The 23,995-nt window shown below is 42.5% G+C and overlaps 1 protein-coding gene across 1 annotated transcript in view; it reads right to left on the bottom strand.

Annotated features, from left to right (window-relative positions):
• Positions 1-23,995, bottom strand: part of LOC120846756 (protein yippee-like 2) — a 37,348-nt gene that overhangs the window by 10,231 nt on the left and 3,122 nt on the right. Inside the window, exon 2 of the mRNA XM_040218627.3 lies at positions 14,202-14,435. Coding sequence (XP_040074561.2) covers positions 14,202-14,303 — 102 coding nt within the window. The 5' untranslated portion in view covers positions 14,304-14,435. The remainder of the gene's footprint in view (positions 1-14,201; positions 14,436-23,995) is intronic.

Raw genomic sequence — 23,995 nt, 5'->3', positions numbered from 1 at the left:
CACACAATTCCAAGCACTCCTTTTCCTTCAAAAAGAAAAAAAAAAAAGAAAAATGAAAGTTTTTGTGGGCAACGTTTCAAACTCTTTCAGGCCGTTTTGACGAAACGCACTCCCGCAGCCCTTTGCCTTCCCCCATCTGCAGGTGTGGCAACAGCAGACGTGCCTGCGGACGACGACGACACACTGTGTTGCCCAAGTGCATGCCCTTGCGCGCTCCTCTTCTCAATGAGTTCACTTGGCCCAAATTACGACACTCATTTGCCACCATGCACTTGACCCTAATTTTAGTCAATGGCACGCCTTAAACTGGGACGAATGATAAGGCCACACAAGGGGGAGGGCGGGGAGGGGAAAGGACAACAGAGATTGACAGATACAGGACTATGCATAAAGAAGATACATGTTTCGCTACAAATGAACAATAAGTTAGCAAAAATAATAATAATATTATTATAATAAAATAAGAGTAATATGATTAATAATATATAATAATTACATTAATAATAATAATAATAATAATAATTTTACACAAGTGCTTCAAGTTACACAAAACACCATGACATGACTATCAAAACACTAAAGACTTGCAGGACTAATAAAAAAAAAATCACAATAAAAAGCACACACATGGCAAAACAAAATAATAAGAAATATTACCAACATGACAAGGAAAACACAATTAACAAACTGTGGACCACGTGCATATAGTCAATAGAGAAACAGTCTTAACGGTTTCAGTTATCATCCTATAACCAAGCAGAGATTGGCGACGAGATGTTTTGGTGGCACCACCTTGCGGGCACTCTCCTGTGACGGAGCTGGTAAGATGCGAGCAGATGACACACTTTGTCGAAGCACAAAGTGGCCATGTTAGTTTGAACCTATGCCGATTAAAACGGTTCATTTATTAAAGAAACGTGCGTGATGTTTTTGTGAGTGATCTTCCTAATGAATGACAGTGCCTCGAAGTTGCTTTTTATATTAAGGAACTTTAGAATGTTCAAAAACAAGCCTGGTGCTTCACATTACGCTTGCGCGGCGTGCGCGAGGGCTATTCACAGCCTCTCTGATTCTTGTTGTTTTTTTGGATCTGTGGAGGCTATTGTAGAAAAAGGTTTTGCATTCACCAGAGTCAACGACGTGCTGTCCGACATTTAGCTCCTCCCTCATCAAATGCTTCGCAAAAAAGTTTATCATGTTACGACTTCTGCTCGAAAGAAAAGCGGAAATTTTCATAAATTCTTCAATTATCAGATATGGCCCAGTGAATTCAGGCAATTGATTCATTTGTTCTATTCAATTTTTAATAAGAATTGTTTACAAACTACCAATCCCTCGCTGAGAAGCGCATCATGCATTATGGGTCCGCAAAATTAAACATACAAATGGTAGTAATCCATAGCAAGTGTATACCTGATTTTTTGGGGGGGCGCTGATGTGTCACCGACTTACTAGAGTTAAGACTTTGATCTCGAGCTGGTCTCGCACTCTTACATCGACCGAAAGAATAAGCAGGAATTTAATTAAAAGAACTCTGGAAGCCAGCCACCGCTTCTTCCTGCCATTTATTTGGAGGAAATGTTTACTGTTCTACCAAAATCATAAAGGAATTAACTTGGAACTAATAAGAGACCAGTACTCACAGAACACATTAGAACCAACAGGATACAGAGTAACTTTCACTGAAATGTTTACTACACAAGCTAAAGGTACTCGAATTTCGATTTCCTGTTTTAAATCTGATGAGACATTCCTTTCTCAGTTTTATTTTGTTTGAATCATAATAAAAGATATGCCCTATTCATTGTGGTAGATGTTGCAGTAGGGTAAAGCGCTGGATAATCTATTTTTATCCTCCAGACCGGAGCAGAGAAGAGCACACCACCACCCCAGCGCTTCGACACTTCAGCACCAAAAGTGTTTGATAGCACGACCACGCGTGCCACGGTTTCAAGCTTTGGTGAAATGTCCTATTACAAATATCACTTCATCAAATAAACATAATGCGTGAAACAGGCTTTGCCGCGCATTACCCGAACAGCGCATGAAGCCAGCTGACGAGCCGAGGGATCCAAGATCTGTGCTGTCTGTCCCAGTCTGTCCTAACCGTGACGTCACAAACGATTATGATGATAGCTAGAAAACCACCCCCTGTAGTTTGTGCATGCCGCCAATAGTCTTCAGTTCCTTTTCTAACATAATAATAATAATATTATTATCATTCTTATTAATGTTTATTTAAAGTGCACAAAAGCAACCACAACCTCAAAAACAAAAAAAAAAAAAAAGAAAGGAAGAGAAAAAAGAAAAAAATACCAAGAGAAAAATAAAATTTAAAAAAGAGAGAGAGAATGATCTTTATTAAAGGGCAACTCCTGTCGAAAATAAACCAAAATAAATAACTGGCATCACTTTAGTGGCAAGAAATATTATCACAGCTGAAATATTACGTCAAGGTGAAGCCGCGTACCCCACTAAAACTGATTTTAAAGATGCGACCAGCTGCAATTTAGCAGGTGGCAAGAGGGCTAACTTTTAGTCAAGCAACACTTGGCGACATGTACCACAGCACCACAGTGATATCACGTTGCGGTCGTACAGCTGATATCAGTGCTGCCATCTCACTCTATTAGTTGCGGTTTCGCCGAAGACGCCCGAAACCAAACTTTGAGCCCGTGATATTTATAAAACTACACAGAATAAAAAAGTATACCTTGTAATTCAGGGACCATGACCGAGCTGAAAATAGTCGTGATCCCAAATTCGAAAATATTGACAGGAGTTGCCCTTTAGAAACACAAATTAAGTGTCGAGAATTTTTACAAATTTAATTTCTGTAACAAGGTTTTTTTTTTTCCCATAATAAAATATTTTTCACATGCTGGCACTATGCAAAGAGGAACTTTCTGACCTCTCAAACGTGTTTATCTCAGTTTTACTCTTTGATATCAAATCTCAGTTGAGAAAAGCCATTGTATCATAATGAGGTGATGTGCAAAATCAGTTTTAGAGTTGCCACACCAAAATTTGGTAAGAAATTCGGCGGTGAACTAACGTTCTGCATTTTCATGCCTTTTCTTAACAAAATGTATGATTCCCGTCGACGTAATGAATGCAAGAAAAAATACACAATTTTCTTATCTCCCTTTTCTATTAAAAATTTCATAATTTCTGCAATTTCTCTCTGAAGCCGCACGATCCAGGTGTTATATTGTATGTTCCACCAAATAAACTGGCCACTATCATTACCGTTTCTCAACAACTGCTTTCCTTGGCAGTTGTTTATTTCATGTATTTTCATGTAACTTATCAAAGAAACACTTTAAAATTTTCACAGCATCCTCATTCCCTTCAAATACGCCCTGCAAATTTCACATAAATGAGACAAACATTAAATTGTTGGCCTTCCAGAGTAGTGTCTCCCCTTCAAGGGGTACCCGGCAATTTTTTTAGCAACCCCAACTAACCATTGTTTTGGAATTGCTGGCCTTTACTCCTTCCGGTGTGCTATTTAGTATCGCGAAATTCAGGATAGTTATTGTGAAATCAGTGAGTGAAAATGATGCCGAAACCAACGTTCAAATATACCCCTGCTTTTCAGTGGCGTGACGTCGGGGGAAGGCAGGCTTGCAAGTCGAGCGGGCAGTCCAAAAATTGGACTATGCTAAGCATTTTTTTCGTGCAGCAGCTGGGCGGGTGCTGGAGTGAGCATCCAAAGCATTCATTTGACACCATGAAACAACCTGTAACCATTTGGGAACAAAGCCTACAAAGAGTGAACCCCTGCCTTCCCCTGATGTCACTTGGCTGTCACTAGAGAATTTCACCTAGAAAAACATGGTGAAGACCAAAACTGTAAATGAAAAAAAAAAAAAAAAAGTTTTGGCTTAGTTTTTTTTTTTTTTTTTATTTCAGCGATGTTTCTTAGTGCACTTGGCAAATTTCCAGGCGAATCGGGGACTATGAAGAAAATGCCAGAGCACCCCTTTAATGCTCAATACCTGCTAAGTCCTCAGAGGATGGTAGTAGCTGCATCTCTGGCTTACAAACAACATTTACAAGTTTACCTTCTCCTTTCCATCTGACGGTGGCAAAAAGAAAGAAAACACGGTAATAAAAAATAAAAAAAAATAAAAAAAAAAGAAGAAAACCAGAAAAGTGATGTTAAGGAGAGATTCAGTGCAAAGTCCTTGGCTTTATTTATTTGCTTTGGGCTACTGGAAGAAGGGGAAAGTTGCTCGTTTCTAATTGCAGGTAGGCATTGAAGACCTCTTTGGGGGAAGGCTTCAATATTATATAGTGCCTATAACAGGGCTCTGCTCAATCAGTGCCCTAATTTTGAATTCGAGGGTGTGCCAGGAATTTGGTGGAATTTGTCATATTTTCTGCGTTTAATCCGCAAAAACCAAATTAGGCCGAAAAAAAAAAATTTTTTTTTGGCTAAGATAGTTTGCACTCGGTGCACAGTCCGCACGCCGTGCATAGTCCCCCCCTGATGCTTAGTTGACACGAAAATCTTCTCGTACAGGGTACACATCGACAAATGTCTGCTTTTTTAGCTCACAAAGAAGCTTCTATTAAACATAAATCATCAATAACATGCTCTTTCATTCACAAAACCTGCCACGTCTCATCATAATGAACGATCATGTTCAACTTACACCAGCTCGCCTGCACTCTGACCATTGCTGGTGTTCAGTGAAAGTGACAGGAAATCTTCACTTGATTGATTTCGCCAAATTAAAATTGTGTCGCGAGCACGTTTATACAGCCAGACGTTAGTCAGTCTCAATGGGCGTTTGGTGTCTCGGCTGTAGATGAAACATTCAGCCAGCAGAGTATCGCTGCCAGCCTGGGGTCTTCAAGGTGCATCACGCGGTAGTGATACACGACCACATGCTGGTACGATGCTCATCCAGACCGAAATGAGCAGGGGTAAGGATACCGAACCCAGGGTTCTGCAGTACGAGCTTTAGCTCCACGCACTCCCGAGCTGTGATATGCTAACACACTCGGTCACCATTCCCGTTTGCCCAATTGCCATTTTGCGTAACGCTTGTATCTCAGCAAATAAGGGCTAGGCAACATCGGGACCACTAATGAATTCTCGAAAAATCATGAATTCTGTTAAAAGTAGGCAATTGATACGAGTCAAATATCCCGCAGCATTACTTCAAATAAATAATAGCCTCACCTAACTGAGCCAGTTCAACACACAGTGCAGCTATGATTTTAAAAGCTCTAAGTCACCCTCTCAACTTCATCCTGTTCATACTAACATTCTAATGGCATTTTTCAGCACGTATGACTCTGTTTCCTGTTTTTCCCCCGACCACCCTCTCCCCGAGCCCAGCCGCAAGAAAAGGCTAGTTTTAACGTCCGACGAAGAGCATGTCAAAAATAAGAACGGTGGGCAAAAGGTTCTCTAGGGCAGCTAGCGGTCCCCTCGCAAACTTCCCGAGATCCAGTCATCTTGGTGTTTTTAACAAATTTTATTATGCCAGCTTAGCATGAAGTTTGCACATAGCGCACGAATATAGAGGACATCATGGATGTCGCCAGCACTTTCCTGCAGTTGGGTTTCGACGAGAATTTGCGCTACACGCGCCGAGCGATGTGCGATGCTCCCAATAACTTCTTTTGTTTCTTTTTTTTTTTTTTTAAAATCAAAACTAGATGTTATTTATGCAGCAGGTATGGCTTTGTGTCATACCTGATTGCAACATAGCTTTTGTCACACGCAAGAAAATAATGAAAAAAGCACTCGCGGCATCAAGTAGGCCTCAAAATTATGTTTCACACCAAAATCACAAAAGAAAAAAAATTTAAAAAGAAAATGATGTTATGGTTGGGGTTCAGTGTTTCCGGAGTTCATTTTTTATCAAATTCGGTAGGTGTTTTTCGGAGTCTATTTTTCCGAAAATTACCGTAAATAACGGGGCAGCGCCCACCCCACTTTCACTGAAAAAGATGGGCGCTTGTCCGGTCAAATTGAGCAGTTAATGCATAATTTGCAGAATAACCAAATTTGGAAAATGTTAACAGTGGGCGCCTGAACGAAGTGGGCGCTTCCGCTGCATTTTACGGTAAGAGCTTATCAGAGTTTATGTTTGTTTGATTACCAATGCTCCGAAATTCTGAGCTTATGTTTGCGGTGTTCCCTATTTTTAAGAAATAAAAATAAATAATATCAAGTAACAAACGTGCTCTAATTAAAAAAAAAAAAAAAAAAATTGCTTGTATCAATATTTTTTGAGCTGGATTCTGCAATGGTGCTATTGGCCATACTAGTTTGTCCCACAAGTGTCGCTTCAGTAAACATCACTTAAAATCCAGAAACTCCTGGGGGTAGTTGCTGGGAAGCTCATATTCATCCCGATCCTGTTCCATCAAACTACAAGCGGCCGCACGAGGTGGAACGGTAAAGGACGTGTAGTTGAGAACCTTCAACTGCCCCTCCCTCCCCCCCCCCCCCCCCCCCTTCGCCTCTTTATATAGCTTTTACTGCTATAAAAACACCACCTCTCCCTCTAAGAAGTACAAATAGTATGGCCCAAACTGGAAACCAAAATAGTGGCTTTTGTCATGACCCGAAATAAAATGACCCGTTATCCCGAATTAACCTTTACAACAAAGGTGGTAAGACCCCTTTCGACAATGGTCCGAGATTGGAAAGATAACTGTGGTAGCATTTACTCAAGACCATCGACCCTGTGTGCTGATCAAACTTAATAAGACCATAAAATAAATTTTTCAGTTTTTTCCAAATAAAACCCCGATTAATCTTCAATGTTCATGGCACCCAGAGCAGGAATCCATTCTCGTCTTATTAACTCCCAGTTTTGCAAAAAAAAAAAAAAAAAGATTGCGTCTCCTTTTTTTTTGACTCGACTGCACTGCGCCACAAACATGTGTAATCACGTAGCCGTGACGTAAAGTATACCTTACTGCCGGAAACGGAAATTCTTCCAGCCGAGCGGGGCAGCCGCGTCAGTCAAGCATCGTGTTGCATCGAAACGACGTTTTTGCGTCGACATTTCGATTCAATTAAGAAAGTTGAAACGACGTCACCTACCGGGGTCTCCATAAATGCCGATTGCTACGTAGGACTTGTGACGGTCCATGACACATGTGCAAGCAACGCCACGGCTTTGGATACGTCGTAGCCGAGTGAAGTACAGCTTAATATGTTTTGGTATAGTGAATTTATGGGCCTTGTTTTGTACGCCGTGACACGGCAAAACAACTAATCGCCCAACGAAGGCTATGGCAGTTCGGCGCCGGAATGGAGGAGTGGCGATTACTCAGTACAAAATGGTAGGTTCACATTTCGGGTGCAAACACAGAATGCTAGACGCGAAGAAGAAACTAACACAAAACGGCGGCAGCAGAGGCATGAATCATGTGGATTCCTTTCGGAATCTGGCCGCCTTCGCGCAACACTTGGGCTCTTTCTTCAGTCCTGTTCAACATTAAAACACCTGGTACTGGCTGAACGGATGAGCCGGCACCAGATGCTTCAAAGTGGTTCGTTCCGTGGCAGGCGGTGAAGCTGGAGAAACCTCCCGTGCTCTCGCTGACGCTGTAGCTTATGCAACCGGATATTGACTTTCCGTCGAAGGTATTTATTGACAATTTTATGGTTTGTGAGCACAGTTCGAATGACAGACTACTTGTATGCAATACGGAAGCTAGATTCAACCGACCTGCTCGGAAAAAATAAAAAATAAAAGACCCCAACACTGTGGATGTTGCGGTTAGTTTGCTAGACTAGCCACAACTCATTTATTAATCCAACCATTCATACACCCAGCCTCACTGCGAGCGTTCAAGGGAAAGAATGTAAGATATAGTCCACCTTGTTTGCCAAAATTTCGTGCCAAACATTAGGATTTAGCCCTCCTGATCTCGCATGCTAGTTTTCGTTTGATCCCATGACCAGTGGTTCTCAAGCATCGACGCTTTGCGAACCCCTTGTGGATCGACAGAGATGATGAAGGACATGTTCACGGTGAGGGGTAGGGAAAGATATAGGTTAATTATCATAGCGATTTAGTACATGGATATAACTAAGGTCTAGTGCGAAGTAGACTTCTCTAACTGACGTATACACGAGAAAACTCACCCGAAAATTGGAACATTTCTTGTCAATGTAAGAAAAAACAACTTTTATTGCCGTGCTTGACTGATGAGGCTGGGCTTCGCGGACCCCTAGAATGCCTTCGTAGACCCCAAAGGGTTCGCAGACCCCCACTTAAGAACCGTGCCATAAACGATATGAAGTCAGTAAAATTCTGTTTAAAATTGTCTCATGGTCCCTTTCATTGTAAAATACCAACTTTTCTTTTTTTTGAGCATTGGTACATTACATAAAATTTGAAGTTTATCGGATTAATCCGAATAGGCAAAAATTTTACCGACAGGTGTTTTTCTGAGTTTTTCGGATTTATCCAAAATCATGAAACCCTAGTTCTGCTTAATGATTATTGGTGACATTTCCTCTCCATCTTACTAACATCAAATATGATGTCACGATTCTGATCCAGACAACAGCGTAAGAAACCGAGATACAAACTGCAACGTAAAAAGAAAAGAGAGAAGGTTAAGATATTTTGCAGTTTTATCTTGCTACATTAAAAAGGCCAGCTATTTTCAATGAGTATTTCAATTTAGATAAAATGTTTTTCAATTATTTTTCTGTCAGATTAACATTTACATTATACAAAAATAGTCTGCTAGGGTCACACACTATTGTTGATAACAACCATTACAAGGCCAACTATTCTAAATAAGAGTACTTCAATTTAGATAAAATGTTGTTCAAGTGTTGCTTTGTCAGACTAAGTTTTATATTATATAAAAATAGCCTGTAAAAGGCACATGCTGTTGTTGAGGACAACAATCACAAGGCCAACTATTTTCAATATGAGTAAGCCAATTTAGGTAAAATGTTTTTCAAGTTTCTCTCGGTCAGACTAACATATAAAAACAGTCTGCTAGGGGCACAAGCTGTTGTTGATGGCAACGATTACAAGGCCAACTATTATCAATTTGCCAATTTAGATAAATCGTTTGTTTCTTTGTCAGATAAACATTTATATTATATAAAAATAGTCTCCTAGAGGCACATGTTGTTGACAACAGTCTTTTCTTCTTTTCTTTTTTTTCTCATCTATTGCTTTAGTGTTAATCCCGTGGCAACCCACTTTGTGACGGCAACATGGGAAACACCAGTGCTCTCTAAAGAAAGAAATAGACTGTGTCTGCTTTCGCAAACAGCAGCACCAAAAGAATAAGTGTGACAGTTACTGCACCCTGGGCCGATTGCATCACAACAAACCAGGCTTTAAAGAAAAGGAAGAAACACTGTCTCCAAAGTGGTTGCTATTTTTGCTTCCTCCAGACCTGCACCTTATCTCACTTCCTGGATCAGCACGAGCAGAAAACTGGCCGCTCCAAACAAAGTGCAAACCAGCCGGTCCCCGCTTCCGAGCGGCCTGATAAAAAAACCAGTTCCCCACTCTAAATGCTCCAATTAAAACTTCTCGAGCTTTCTGTTTTGGCTCTTTGCTCCCGCCCAATAGGCTTCCCAGGTGGAGAGAGGCGCTCACGCAAATTACAGTCGCCAGTTAACCCTGGAGGAAAGAGGCTAATCAAAATTACGGTCCAAAAAATTTAAAAAAAGGTAGAAGAAATACAAAACTGTGTACTATGCATTCTTCATGGGCAGAAAGAAGAGAACTTAATGAGAAATAAAACCTCGGGAGCTTCTTTCTCATTATTTTTCTGTTCATTACACCTTGTACGAGCGCGCTATGCGACTAAGAGTGTGTTTGCTTAACTTTATCTGCCATATTTTTTTTGTTTAGTTGCTTGGACTGGACTAAGGTTACACTTCCACATTAGGAGAAATTTACAGCTGAATAATAATGGCTATTCCAAAACTGAATGCTGCATAGTCAAGTCTTGCTATTCGTGATAATTTTACATAATTGCAGAGTTGGATACCGACTCCAGTTTGCAACTATACAGCTCAAAAAAGGTATCAAATAAACCTCAGCTCTAAATCTACTCTCACATTATTTGACTATTTTCATCAGTTGCTGTGCCACTACTAGAGGCAGCGAGTTAAGCGAGCACTCCATACACTAGGGAGATAAGGCGTAAGATCTCTTCATAATAATAATTTCTTATTATTTGAAAGGCTTGCTCAACCAAGCAATTCGAAGAAACAAGTGTTGGAACTGTTCAAGAGAAATCAAAGAACTACCAAAGTAGCCACACATAGTAGCTAGTAGAAAGCAAACACTGACAATCACATCAATGCAGAAAGAGTTTATTGGAATGTGTTGCATTTTAAGGGGGGACACTACCCAGAAAAAACAATTTCTGCAAAAAAACATTCATTTTGAAAAATGTCACATTTACATCCACAAACATCTAAAGGGTATTCACAGAAAGTTTCATTAGATTGTACTGCATAGTTAATTTTTTTAAAATTATTTTCGGTCCACCAATGCTAAAGAAAAGGTAGAGGTTGGAGCACTTTGAACGCATTTTTCTCCATTCCATTTTCTGGCATAAATTTCACTTTAGGAAAACTATCGTTTTGTTATTAAATAACTTGGATTAATTTTTATGAGTTTTTCTGGGGTGAAATTTTAAGGGGAAGATAACTATGAGCTTGTATTTTTTATTTTCTTAGTTTTTCATGCTCAAAAACGAAAATTTTGGACAAAGGATGGAAATCTAAGAAACTGTATTTGTGTTTATGTGGCTTTTTTGTCATGAAAGATGGTATAACATAGAATTATAGCTCCATAGTTATCTGCTCTCAACTGTCCTAATGCAATATAACACATGAAAATGACAAATTTATAAGTAATTTCAAAACGATAGTTTTCCTAAGCAGGCATGCCCACTTTCATCTTTGAACGTTTGCAGTTTATTTTGTACTGCTCCCAGGTTAACAAAATTTGGCAGAAATGTTCTCAACATCAACAGAAACAAGCCCTGTAAGTATAATTTAAATCAGACAAGTGGTTCAAAAATTTACTTTTTTGGGTAGTGTCCCCCCTTAAGCTAGACCTAAGAAAATGATAAACCAGATAAGGTTTTACCTGGCTAGTACAAATCAATACCATTGTTTCAACCATGGTCATGTTTTTTTTCAATACAGCAGAGCTGTTGTAATTATTTATTAAAGTGAGATGCCAACAACCAAATGTTAGCTAGATTCGCACAACCTTCCACTGAAAGAGTCCTAATATTATACCACTTAGGTTCAATACTGAATGCTACACTAAAATATAGGTGAGGCAATTGTGTTCCAATAAAGGGACACTGACACCGCTCCCCACCCCAAAAACGATTGTTTTTTTGCCAGGCGATTTAGTATGGTGTTAGGAGACTACCCAATTAATATTTTGCTGCAAAATCACGTATATCTAAAATAAAGCAAAAAAACTCAACTGCTCGAAACCTTAACACGAGCACTCATGGCCAGAAATCACGTAACTACACCCGACCGTCACTTTTTTTTCCGCTTCTCCCACAAGGCAGACGACGAAGTTGCATGCACCATTTGTCGTGCAATTGTTTCGCATTTATATCCCTTCCGTTCTATGTTCTGCACCTGAAGGTCGATAGAACGGTACCATGAACGACAGTTCCGAAGTAGCGGCCCCACGTCCGTCACAATGTTGGTTCATCGTGCGCCGCCACTGCGTCGTCCAGCCCACAGTACGTCGCCATATTGAGAATGTTGTGTATACGGGTATGGTCTTCCTTCCCTTGACCTTTGTAACACTTTTTTTTTTTTTTTTTTTTTTTCAATCAACATATTTGCAGGTTTTTTGAGGTCACAAAGATGGGGTTCATTTTCTTTTCTGTCTTTAATATTGAATGTGTGCTGGAGATGACCCACGACTTTGAAAATATTTGATACACATAGTTTGAATGCCACGTAACCATGAAAGAGACAGCGAGCGCGACTGAAACCGGCCAATCCTAGACTGGCTGTTTTCGGACAGAAAGAAAACATATTTCGAGCCGCAAATTGTGTTCTGGGTAGTTGGGCTCTATAGGCCATGTTCAAATAGAAACCTCGGCAAGCATAAATACCCTGTCAGTGTCCCTTTAAAGGGGTACTCCAGCGATTTTTTGAGCCACCCCAACTAACTATATTTTTAAAATCACCAGCCTTTACACTTCCCGGTATGCTATTTAGTAACGCGAAGTTCAGAATAGTTATTGTAAGATCGGCAAGCGAAAATAATGCCAAACCCAACATTTGAATACACCCATGCTTTTCAGTGGCATGAAGTCAGGGGAAGGCAGGCTTGCAGGTCCAGCAGGCAGTCTAAAAATGGTTAATGCTGAGCATTTGTTTAGGGCCCAGCGAGCTTCCATAGCGTTCATTTGACACCATGAAACTCTTTGTAATCAGTTGGGAACAAAGTCCGCAGTCCAAAAAGTGAACCCCTGCCTTCCCCTGACATCACTTTTTCTATGTTGCCAGAAGAGACTTTTACCTTGGAAAACACGGTGAGGAACAAAAATGTAAGCTCAATAAATTTGAGAAAAAAAATAATTTTGGTTCAATATTTGGGTTACTGTTTTAGCGATGTATGTTTGTGTTTTTAGCCAATTTTCAAGCAAATCAAGGACTGTTAAAAAAAAACGCCAAAGTATTCATTTAAAAGGGTACTCCGGCATTTTCTTTTCATGACCCGATTTGCCTAAAAAATGTACCAAGCACACCAACAAACATCGCTGAAGTAGTAAGTTAAATATGAGGCAAAATATAATTCTCAAAGTTACTGAATTTACAATTTTAATCCTCGCCATCCTTTTTCAAATTGAAAGTCTCTACTGGCAACAACAAAAAAGTGATGTCAGCGGAAGGCAGGGGTTCATTTTTCTGGGCAGTGAAATTTGTTCCCAACTAATTACAAGATTGGTGATGATGCTAAATGAATGCTTGGGACGCTCGCTCCATCCCCCGCGCAGCAGCACAAAACAAACGTGCAACATACTCTGTTTTCAAGTATGTCTGCTCGACCTGCAAGCCTGCTCGCCAGTGACGTCGTGGCATCAAAAAGTGTGTATATGTGAATGATGGATTTAGCATCACCTTCATTTGCCGATTTCACAACCACTGTTTTGAACTTTGCGACACCAAATAAATGCCGGAAAGGGCAAAGGCCGGGAATTTACGATATAATTAGGTGGGAAAGGCTCGAAATTTCTTTACTTTACATAATAGGGCTCGGGTTAAAACTCTCAAAATTCATAGAGCTCATAACGTATATCGGTTTTCAAAAACTAGCCTTTGCAGATAGAGCACCGGTGAGACCAAAAACACCTCCTTCCCTCGAAAACCTCCTTTGTCCACAAAAAGAGAAACGGTGACGCATACAGCGCACATCTGGCGTCGTGCCCACCTTCCAAACATGGGACCCACTTAGACCCTCGCAACAGAGACGCGCTACAGCAAAGCCCCATTTACACACACACGGCACGGCGGTACCTCTGCACCGTTAGTCGGTTGTAGAAACAAAGCCGCCGACCTTACGACGACGTAGCACCAACTTTGTGCCACATCGGTGCACAATGCGCCATAAAGGATGGCTCACGCATTTGCATGTATCCAAGTATGATTTGCTCGCTCGCAACCACTCATTACGAGAAAACGTCCACCGGCTAGCCCCACACAGTCGTCAGAAATTTTTCAAGGCAACGATGAAAGAATGACGAGTAAAAAATTATAAAAATGTATTTGGAGATTCCAAGCATTCCTCGGCTACCTAACAGATGGCACCAGAGTCCCTTCGTCGTAAAAAGTTACAGAGGAGCGGAGTGCACTCGGGCAATTTCAAGCACAAATCTGCGAATGTAACTCAAGTGTGAACCGGCCTCAACCGACACCGCCTAGATGACAGGACACTAGTGCTGGATTTTCTATGCCACCTACAGAAGGCCAGCGCAGGGCACAGATCGGACACGAGTGCCGCGTCGGCGGCGTTCAATGGCAACCCGCGTCCTCATCGACCAAATGCAAATCCCGGCCGAACGCCGATGCGCACTCATACTTGACCTGTGCTCTGCACCGGCTTCTAATGGCGGGGCCCCGCCATCCGAGAGTTGGTTCCCTGATCCCCCCCCCCCCCCCCCCCCCCGCCCCGAGGAGCCCTGCTGACCTTGGAGATGAGCTCATCGTGGTTGGCCAGGTGTGCCCTGCAGTGGATGCAGCTGTAGGTGCGGTGGCAGGTGGGCAGGTAGGCCTGGAACGTCTTCACCATGCTGGAGGCTGGCTGCCCGCGGTCAGCTGACGCCACATGCCACCGCTGGCAAAGGCTCCACACGCACAGCCCGCTGCCGCTCCACTCGGGCCTCGCTCGCTAGGGCCAGGGCTCCTCCGCACGGCACTAATTCTGCGCAAGGGGGCGCGCAACAAGGGCCAAAACTCTGGAAAGACCGGCAAGTGGAGCACACTCGAGGTTCCGGATTAATTAAGCCGACTGAAATCCCAGAACAGCCTTTGGCAAATGCTCTATTAATGTGAATTCATCCTAGAGAGCAGCGGTTCTCAACGTGGACGTGTCGGGGACCCCTTTGAGACCCACCAGTGATGGGGGACCCCATGCCATGGCGGGGAAGGGGGGGTGGTATTAAATAAGACAACTATCGTTGGTGAGAGGCTGAAGCTTCTCCCACCTCTTTCTACTCTAGCAGAGCGAACGCTGGAGAGGAGGCGACCTAATCTTTAGAGTTGGCTCTGCCTCTGAACTCTTAACTTGTCCCCGACTATCATTGCAGTGTGAAAAGGGCATCCTTTACTGTTATACACAGGAGAAGTGAGAAGCATCAATTAAAAGGATGAATGGATCGACATAGACAGGAGAAGTGAGAAGCATCAAGCAAAAGGGTGAATGAATCGACAGATGGCTGTACCCTTTATAATGGGTGGTAGCTTGCACCACCTAGCCAGGGTCAACAAGCAACATTTTCTTTTTTCAAGAGGGGGTTAAAAAGAGGGGGGGGGGCAAAGTTGAAGTGAGGGCTTTGCAGCCCTCAACGGGTCCACAGAACGCTATATGAGAACCACTGCTATACAGTATACTATCAGCGAAAATCCCAAAAGGCCGCACGCAGTCCTGTACACCTCTCCTTGCCCCCGCAACATCTACCGTGCGACACTGAAGAGAGTGAGAGAGGGAGAGGGTTAGCACAGTTGCCTGCCTGCCCTCGTCAGCTCGCCTGTGTTCTTCCGTGGTCTGTTACAACCGGTTCTGTACAGATCGTTGGCGACATTTCTTTCGGCGCCACAGACGGGGCTGCGGGTTTTTGCGACTGATCTGTCGGCAACGTGCTCAGCCAAAAGCACCACTGTGGTCAGCCTTCCACGATTGGTCAAGGGCCCACTAGGATGTCTCTAGCTGGATTTATTCTGTTTTTGTCTACGGAAAAAGGGAAATAAGAGTCCAAGTTCGATGGTGTTGCAAGTAAATGTGCAATGACTACGAACGTCCATCAGGCTCTTTACACACACCACCAAAGTTGTTCACAAATGATGGTAAGTAACCGGAACCACAATTTGTAACGCCAGAATGAGGCAAATCCTTGTTGTTACGTCACAGACAGGAAACATACGAGGGTGCCACTGAAAAATGCCGGCGCCAAGGGTCTGCTGTAATGAAGAAAATGCGGAAAAGGCCCCTCCCACTAAGCCCTCCTTCCACTTCACTGGAGGGGACACTGGAAAGTAAACAGGAGGAAACAATCGTGGTGAGCACGGGGCCTCGTGAGAAAGGTTTCTCCTCCACCTCTGATGCTGCAACAAACTATAAAATGCTTTAGATTCCACATGCCTTGAAGGTTCAAATAGAGTGTAAATAGCCCATATGAAGAGTGACGTACGTGTCTGAATAAAGCTGCAACATACGTCAAGGACCACTTGATCGAGAAAATGTACTGTGATGTATGTATGTGTTACAACAACTTGTAACCCATTCCACCCAGCCTTTCTGAGTCTACAATTACAACATTTTTCTGATTTGGTGAGCACTCAGAGGGAGAAGATTATTTCGTTTTCTCCTTCCCTCCAAATGTCCGACAACTTTCAATCTAATCAAAATAACCCTCAAAGAACTCCGCATTAGCCTCCGATTACGGTAAAAATAACTTGGAAAGCGAAGCTATGGCTTCTCATGAGCAGTGTTCTGGAAGATATGTTAATGCATTTGAGAGCGCACAGAGTTGAACGAACACAGATGCAAACCAAATGCCTCAATGCAGTGCAACAAAATGCTTCCCACGGCATGGTCGTCGACTGATTTTTTAGACTTTGCAGGGTTAAAAAAAAACATCAGAATAACAGAGCACTCCGAAAAATCGGCAGGCTGAAAAACCTGCCTTTATTACGTCAAAGCAGGCCTAAAAAAAGCCGTCAATAGTGCCTCGCTTAGGGTTACGCCTGTGCGCCTTGTCTCAGGTTATGCCTCCGCTTGCATTTGGCCACTTTCTATTAGCTTGAGATTCATTGCCTTCTTTTCAAGCGTTATGGTCAAGTACTTTCCGTGCTTTTTAGCGACACTTCGTAACAGCAGAAGAACGGATGGGGCCACGACGTCCGAGCCGACGTAGTCCGAAAACACGTTCCACCAAGATGAGATGAGAGGCGCAAGTCCACGACAGGTGCAGCGAACATGGAATCTAAAATGGCGGCTTCTCGGTGCTGTATTTCGCCAACCGCTCAAAACAATTTAGTTTGAAAAATTTAACTTTCGGATTTCAAGCTGTCCGAAGCATTAGTCATGAATATGCACTCTTTCTATCAGGTAGGTCACGGTTTCTCCTTTAGGTCCGAAATATCGAACAAGTCCAAATTATCTGCGCCCGAAAAATCTGTCGGCGAATGTAGTGTGCGGGTGTATGTAGCAACCTGATTAACCTCTGTGCAATTTTAAATTTCACAAAAAGCAAAACCTTCTTTTCTCTTTAAAAAAAAAAATAAAGAACAGAGAGGATGTTTTCCATCTGAGAGATTTTACGTGTTGTTGTCTTCCTCCATGGAACAGAAGCACTGTTTTAAGAAGTAACAAACCCAATTATACCAGCCATTACCTCAGGAGACGTGTCACTTTTACGAAATGATCCTTACAGTTAATATCAGAAGTAGAGCAGCTTTGCAACAGTACAAATACTCTTGAAGCATGCACACACACAAAAAGAAAAAAGTTCACTTTTCTGCAAAACGCAGAGACAGCCAATCACAGCAAATGATAGGACTCCAGTGAATGACAAAATTAGAATGTAATTAGATCTCAAAAATGAGATGCACAGAGAGGACAACGGGTGAGTGAAACATCCTTGCACACACCACATTTTTTGGGGTCTAGTCATATTCTGAGCTTTGTCATTCGTTAGGACCCTTCTACTGTTTGCCGTGATTGGCTATCCTCGCGTTCTGTGGGAAAGTGACCTCACAGATGCTTTCTAGAGTGTGCAGGGAATCTTCTAGTTTGGTACGAGCATGTAATGCGTAGCGTCAGATCATGCACGAGTCACGATCATAGGCAGAAATGCGCTTCCGACCATGGTGCCATTTTCCGGGCTTGTACGTACGGTGCGTCCTTTGCTCGCTTTTGGTACCGACAAACATGTGAGTGCTGAGCTGTGAAGATGGCGTGCTGAGCAGTGTGATCTTCAAAGCCTAGCATTTTGTAAACGAAGAGCTTCTAGACAGTGTGATTGTCAGCATTTGTGCATATACCGGGTACATTGCTCACTTTTTGAAGTGACGAACAAGCTTGTGCTGGCCTCTAAAAATAGCATGCTGGACTACAATCTTTTTAAAGACAGAAACAGTGTATAAGCATGTATAAGCATCTTTCAGCATCTGCTCACTCGTACGTTAATAAAGCGTAAAAAAAACATTGTACACCACTTTTAGCATTTTATCAAAACGGTCCCATGGTTTCCTTAAGTCTCTTTCGTAATTCTTGTTTTCTTTCAAACATATATTATTTGCGTGCAACGTGAGCGAGAGTGCTTAGGCATGGGGCATTACTTAAGTGAAGAGCATGTGTGTGCAGGTTTGAGTGGCCCTTAAGCTGCACAACTGAAAGGGCACCGGTAGCTTCAGCTTTATAGCCACAGAAAGTTGTGCCCAGAAGGCAGGCGCGGACGAGATCAGGTTTGCCGGAGAACTGCAAGATTTTCTCGCCGTCTAAAGTATGGGTCTGAACAACTCATCCTAGAATGATCAAAGCTGCATGTGCATCAGAATATTAATGTCATCTCACCGTAGTCAAAAGTAGACACAGATTGGATACGAGCGCTGCATCAGTGTGCGGCTGGAAATCATGTCCAGTCAAAGTGTTGATGGACGCTCAGCGTTGAGCTCAGGCCCAATCATTGAACTGGGGCCATTCGAGTGTGATCACACCATTGAAGAGGAGGCCGTTCACAGGCACGTCTGAGACAATGATACAAAGCATGTATGACGTATTGATGCCGTGACAATGCGCAATGCCGACGCCACACGTCTCATTTTTACTCTCAGAAACGATGCAGCGAGCAACGGCAGCAAGCTATCTCAGGAAAGCCACCCAGCCAATCCAGCTTGCTTTCTATGGCATTTCATAAAAGGTGAAGAGCGAGCGTGTAGCTTTGAGCGGCGCTCAAGCTGCGCGAGTGCACGAATGCCAAGTGACCCTGTAAGTGTGACGTCACTGCTCCAAACAAACTGTTTCTAGGGCATCGTTATGAATGAATACATCGGACTGGATGTCGCTTCAAAAGAATGATAGCTCAAAAATCAAACATGGGATCTAAAAATCTTAAAAGAATGGATAAAGGAAGTTCAGGTTTCCCGCTTATAATGAGAGAAGTTTGTTGACAATCGACTGCTTCTGAAATACTTGCAACGACATCTTCCAGTCTTCAAGACGTCTCAAGATGCATGTCGCAGACGACAAACACACGCAGAATGACTGAAGTAGCCGTATGCAACACTTTGAGTCATTTGCATGATGATACAATTTTGATCTTTTATTTATTGGAAACATTGCAAGTCTAAGAAAACTAATCAGGTCTATAAAAATGAATTGTATTTACATGCAATACAGGATACTGTCTGGTGAAAATCCTATCACATTTATGAAGATTTGCTAAAAATGTAGCAAAAAAAGCATCTGTTTAGTACATCATATTATAATAATAATAATAATAATAATACTTTATTTACTGAAAAGAAATATTTTACACAAGATAGCGTACTGGCCCACAAAAGCAGAAATGAGCTATCAAAGCAGCATCAGGCTTCCTTTTTGATTTTGCACTTGACATGCATTGTACTGAAGGTGCAATTATTTTGGCATGACTGGTTTGAGACCCCGAATTCTGTTTGCAGGCTCGTAAAATAGGTGTCCATTTCATACCTCATTATAACCATCACACTGGGAAAAAATACTGCTGATTCTTCTGTTTTATTAAGACCCCGAATAGCAAAAGTACTGGGTAAAAACATCAGATAAGTTTATATCTGTTTACAGACAGTTTGTTTGATTGCACAAATGTGCACTCATATCTTGGAACTTCTGTGTCGTCCTTAAAACATACGTATGCTGGCCTGCACTTCATGTTGATACACTTCACGTCGTCGTCGTAACTTATCACCATTAAGTGATTCAGCTTCACAGAGTTTTCAACCTTCTTAAATATTGCAAACAGGCGTTTGCGCACTGATCAAAGATGTGCACGGGCACTTTCACTTCCATAATCCCACAGAAATTTACCCCAAGAACAGAAGATACATCACTTGTACACAACTTAAAGGGAAGCTGAAGAGGTTCTTGAAAACAACTAGTTAGAGGTGAATTCTAGCGTAGTCTTGGCCTGTGAACTTGAATATATAGGGCATATGACCTGAATTCATCACCGTGACTGTTGACCTGAACGCGAGAAAAAACGAAAAACCAACTACTGGGTGTGACGTCAAACTCAAGAGATGTCAACTGTCTCGCGAGCACCTCTTATGAGGGAATTTGTGCAGCGTTTTTGACTGCTTGAGTAAGGCTTGCAGAAAGAGCAGAAATGTTGAGATCTCTGTATAATATGCCACAATTCCCTCCTTCCCTTGAAATGAGACAGCAAAGAGGAGCTTCAGTGTCATTTTGAAAGCACTGTTGTGGCTATTTGGTGCGACATGAAATATAACTTTAATATTTGTGATCTCTAGACTAATAAAGACGATTTAAGTGTTTTTCTCAAATACCAAACCGCTTCAGTTTCCCTTTAACTTAACGCCTGGACCAGCGAAGTCACCGTGTCGTCTGCTAGCAAGGCAAAACAAGTTGTGAAACTTTATTAAAGGCTTTTCTCGTTGCTATATGGCACTGAGATGCTAAAAAAGAAAGCCTACATGATCAGAAAATTAACAAGACACAATGCTTAGAAAAATTCATTTACTTTTTTATTAGACATATTCTAAAATTGCTTTGGGCCCTTGTGCATTTGTCCGAAACAACGGCCCCTAGCAATGATGGCTTGTTTGGAGCACAGCGCCATGTTGTGACGTAATCACTTATGGGGTCAATAGCATTGGCCATAGCCTATCATATATGGGGATAACTTTCAGAGGAGAAGCAGTCAAGGCTATGGGCACCCAAGCACTCTCACACCATGAATGCCGACCAAGTTATACCCACGTGCACTTTCACCTCTAAAATACTTGAGAGTTGTCTCAGAGTGTACCTACAATAAAATGCCACGGACACACCCACATCATTCAAGCGGCCACTATTAACATTTCCCAAAATTGGTAACTCTGCAGACTATAAGTTAAGCGTCCAATTTGACCGGAAAAGTGCCCATGTCTAGATGAACCCAGTTTTCGGTAAAACCAGGGTGGGCACTTCTCCGGTACTTGACGGTAGCTGCCTACAGAACTGAAGGCGGCTACCGTAAAATTGATTTATAAAAATGAAACCACGGACAAGGATTGAAGATTCTCTGTCCCTATGTATTCCATGCTTAAACTTCCTACAGGCGTCTCACAGCACTGTATTCTTCACCAAATAAATAGACCAATCCGGAAATACACAGTGCCTCCCATCGTCTTTTCGAAGCACTATATGGCAGTCCGACGTATGCACCGGGTAAAGAGTACCCATAAATAGAAGGAGCGGTTTGTGTTTGTTTAGCATTTTGCGATTTCAGAATGCAAAGAAAGCAGGATAATAACAAAACAGGGTATGTGTCTGCTTTGTGATGCGTTTGCTCCGTCTCCTTTGCGTTCCAAACTCGCAGTTGTAAGAGAGAAGAAACCGAGCCATTTTTAGGAGGTACGGAGCGTCAGAGCCGGCTTGAGCGTGCATTGGAACGGCCTCACAATTCAGCACGAATAGCGGTGCAATGGGACCTTGTGGGATATTCCGGAAATGTCTGTTCTTCCCAACTAGAGCAAAAGCTGCCATCAGCTCGTGTTTGCGAAGGACCTTTCCAAGCAGAATTCTACATATAAGTACACTCTTCTCAAACAGTAGCAAAAGCTCAAGTTATGGTAAGTGGATTCTTTGTTCGACTGTCACGTTGTTACGCGCAGTGCAGCCTCACCAGAAAGGAATGCTCGTTCCACAAGATATCAGAGAATTCCAGGGGCAACCACGATGCAATCGGGCCAAGACCCGGCATAATAACCAAACAATATGCCAACAGTTCGCTCATGCTCGTGTCGCTTCGATCGCTAAATTGCCACCCTGCTAGGAGAGAAGCCATAAAGATGATAGAAATGATTCATAAGAATCATTGCACCTCATTTTTCAAATTAAAATTTAGGATTAAACAAGAACAGGCTTCCGGCACAGTTTGAGCTTGTTACCACGCAGCCGACTGGAGGCACGTGCCACTGCCCAATTAAAATGGTTCAGTAGAATGCATCCATTTTTTTTCTTCGTCCAAACCCGCCGAGATGAGAGAGTGTGCGTCAACCGCTTAGTGCCGTCTTCATGTGAAAAAAATTTATTGTCAATCTAGCCAAAAAGAAGAGCTATAAAATAGAGTGTGTAACTGTGTGTGTGTGTGGGGGGGGGGGGGGGGGGGAGATGTCAGTTTTTTGTTTTGTTTTGTTTTTTGTGGCAATTTTAGTGTTGGGTGTTTTAAGATAGACAAACAATCAATTAACTATTTTTCGGTATCTATTCTGTCAGCGGGTACAAACAGAGTGACAAGCAATTACATGGTACCTACATTGTGAAAGCACCACAAAGTTTGATGTCCTGGTAAGGTGTCTAGGATAAATATGCTTTCAAGTTCTCCGACATATCACGCTTGGACCTGAGATGGCCTGTAGTATATTGTAAATACATCATCCACCTCCCCCCGAACAGTTTGGCACAAACGAAGGTTCCAAGAACCATCAATATTGGCCGTTTTAGGCTTTCCATCAGGTCTCTGGGAGCCAGACTGAACTGGAACTCATATTCAAAGCCTGTCAATGTAATCATGAGGTGAAGAAACACATCTTCAGAGATTTCTCCTGGCTTAGGGATGCTTCTTGCTTGTGCATACTTTCAAACCTTTCCAAGACCACTGAGACTTTCTGACCATGTCAAGTGTGTCCTTCTGGTACAACCACTCAGGGTAACCCACAAGTGTTAATGTCTCAAAACTCATCCTCGAATATCAGCATTTATCACTATACGTCCCAAACTTCTCAAAAATGCCATAAAACAATGCCAACGAATTCCTAGAAAAACCTATAGTTTTGTAGACAGACTCATGGGTTCTATGTAGAATGTTCAGAAATACCCCCTTAACCACAAAGCTACCTGTCATAAAAACCTGACTGTGAGCAATCTCGAAAGCAACTATGAACTTAGCTGGCTGACGCAACGTTCAACATTCGTTACAGAATTTTACGTACCGCAGAATTTGACGAGAGAAATGACAGTCCTCGCACATGCGGGAGTCCGCAATAAAAAGTCCCACTAAAAGAGCACTAACCCAACTCAGCATAATAAACTGACGTATAGCTCCGTTAAAATTACTAAATCTTCCCCCTCTAAACAAAGCACACCAACCAGCTGACATCAACCACGAAAAACAAGGAGGTTACGGTATGCCCAGGCCACGTGTGTAAACCTTGTTATGGGGATCGACGACCGGCGTGTTAGCACACCGCGACTCGAAGCATGTGGAGCGAAAGCATGTGCTGCGGAACTTGGAGACCATGTCTTGTCCCCCCCCCCCCGCCGTTCTGAACGAGCATTGTACCGGCATATGTACAGGCAATGTAGCCAAAACTAACTGTCATACTGCACTACCTAGATCCCTCACCTGTGGCATACACCAGTGTCACCATACATCTAATTTGCCTTTTTTTTTGCCAAGCTCTTTTTAGTTTACTACACACACGGTATAGCATCTAGCTTTGGCACACAACATATTTAAACTAAGCCATACCCCCCAAAAAATGCTTGAAAAAGCAAATGATAACTTCGGAACAATCACTTCACATGAGTCACTGTCACAGTGTGTTGCTACTTTGCCCCGATTTGGATGGATTTCCCTAGTGTTGCCTGATGGCAATCTATGTTTACCTTCCTAGCCTATCATACCACTGTCAGAGATTCAACAGGAAGTGTGACAGAAGTCCGTGGAATTACTAAAAGACTGTTCCGGACAGGTTAATAGCCTTATACTGCACACTTATCTTACGCGCACCAAACATACTCCTTGTGTTTTGAGCAAAAGTGCCCGTCAGAGAAGATGCCTTGGCACGGTTTGTGTCCCCTGCACACAAAAGTGACCCAGGCCTTGCTGCCTCAAACTGCTTCCCATCTGGACTTTGACTTACTTGCTCAACATAGACAGCTGACCTCGGCAAGAACAAAACATTGTTATCGGGCCAACCGGGGGTCCCCATGACATTGCGAAGCCACTCTCAAGGATGGACAGTCCTGATAAACGAACGTGTTTCGGTTCACAG

The sequence above is a fragment of the Ixodes scapularis genome, unplaced genomic scaffold (genome assembly GCF_016920785.2).
Source record: "Ixodes scapularis isolate PalLabHiFi unplaced genomic scaffold, ASM1692078v2 PGA_scaffold1__304_contigs__length_218370807, whole genome shotgun sequence".
In the NCBI taxonomy this organism is placed as follows: Eukaryota; Metazoa; Arthropoda; class Arachnida; order Ixodida; family Ixodidae; genus Ixodes; species Ixodes scapularis.
This window is presented reverse-complemented; position numbering and strand designations above follow the sequence as displayed.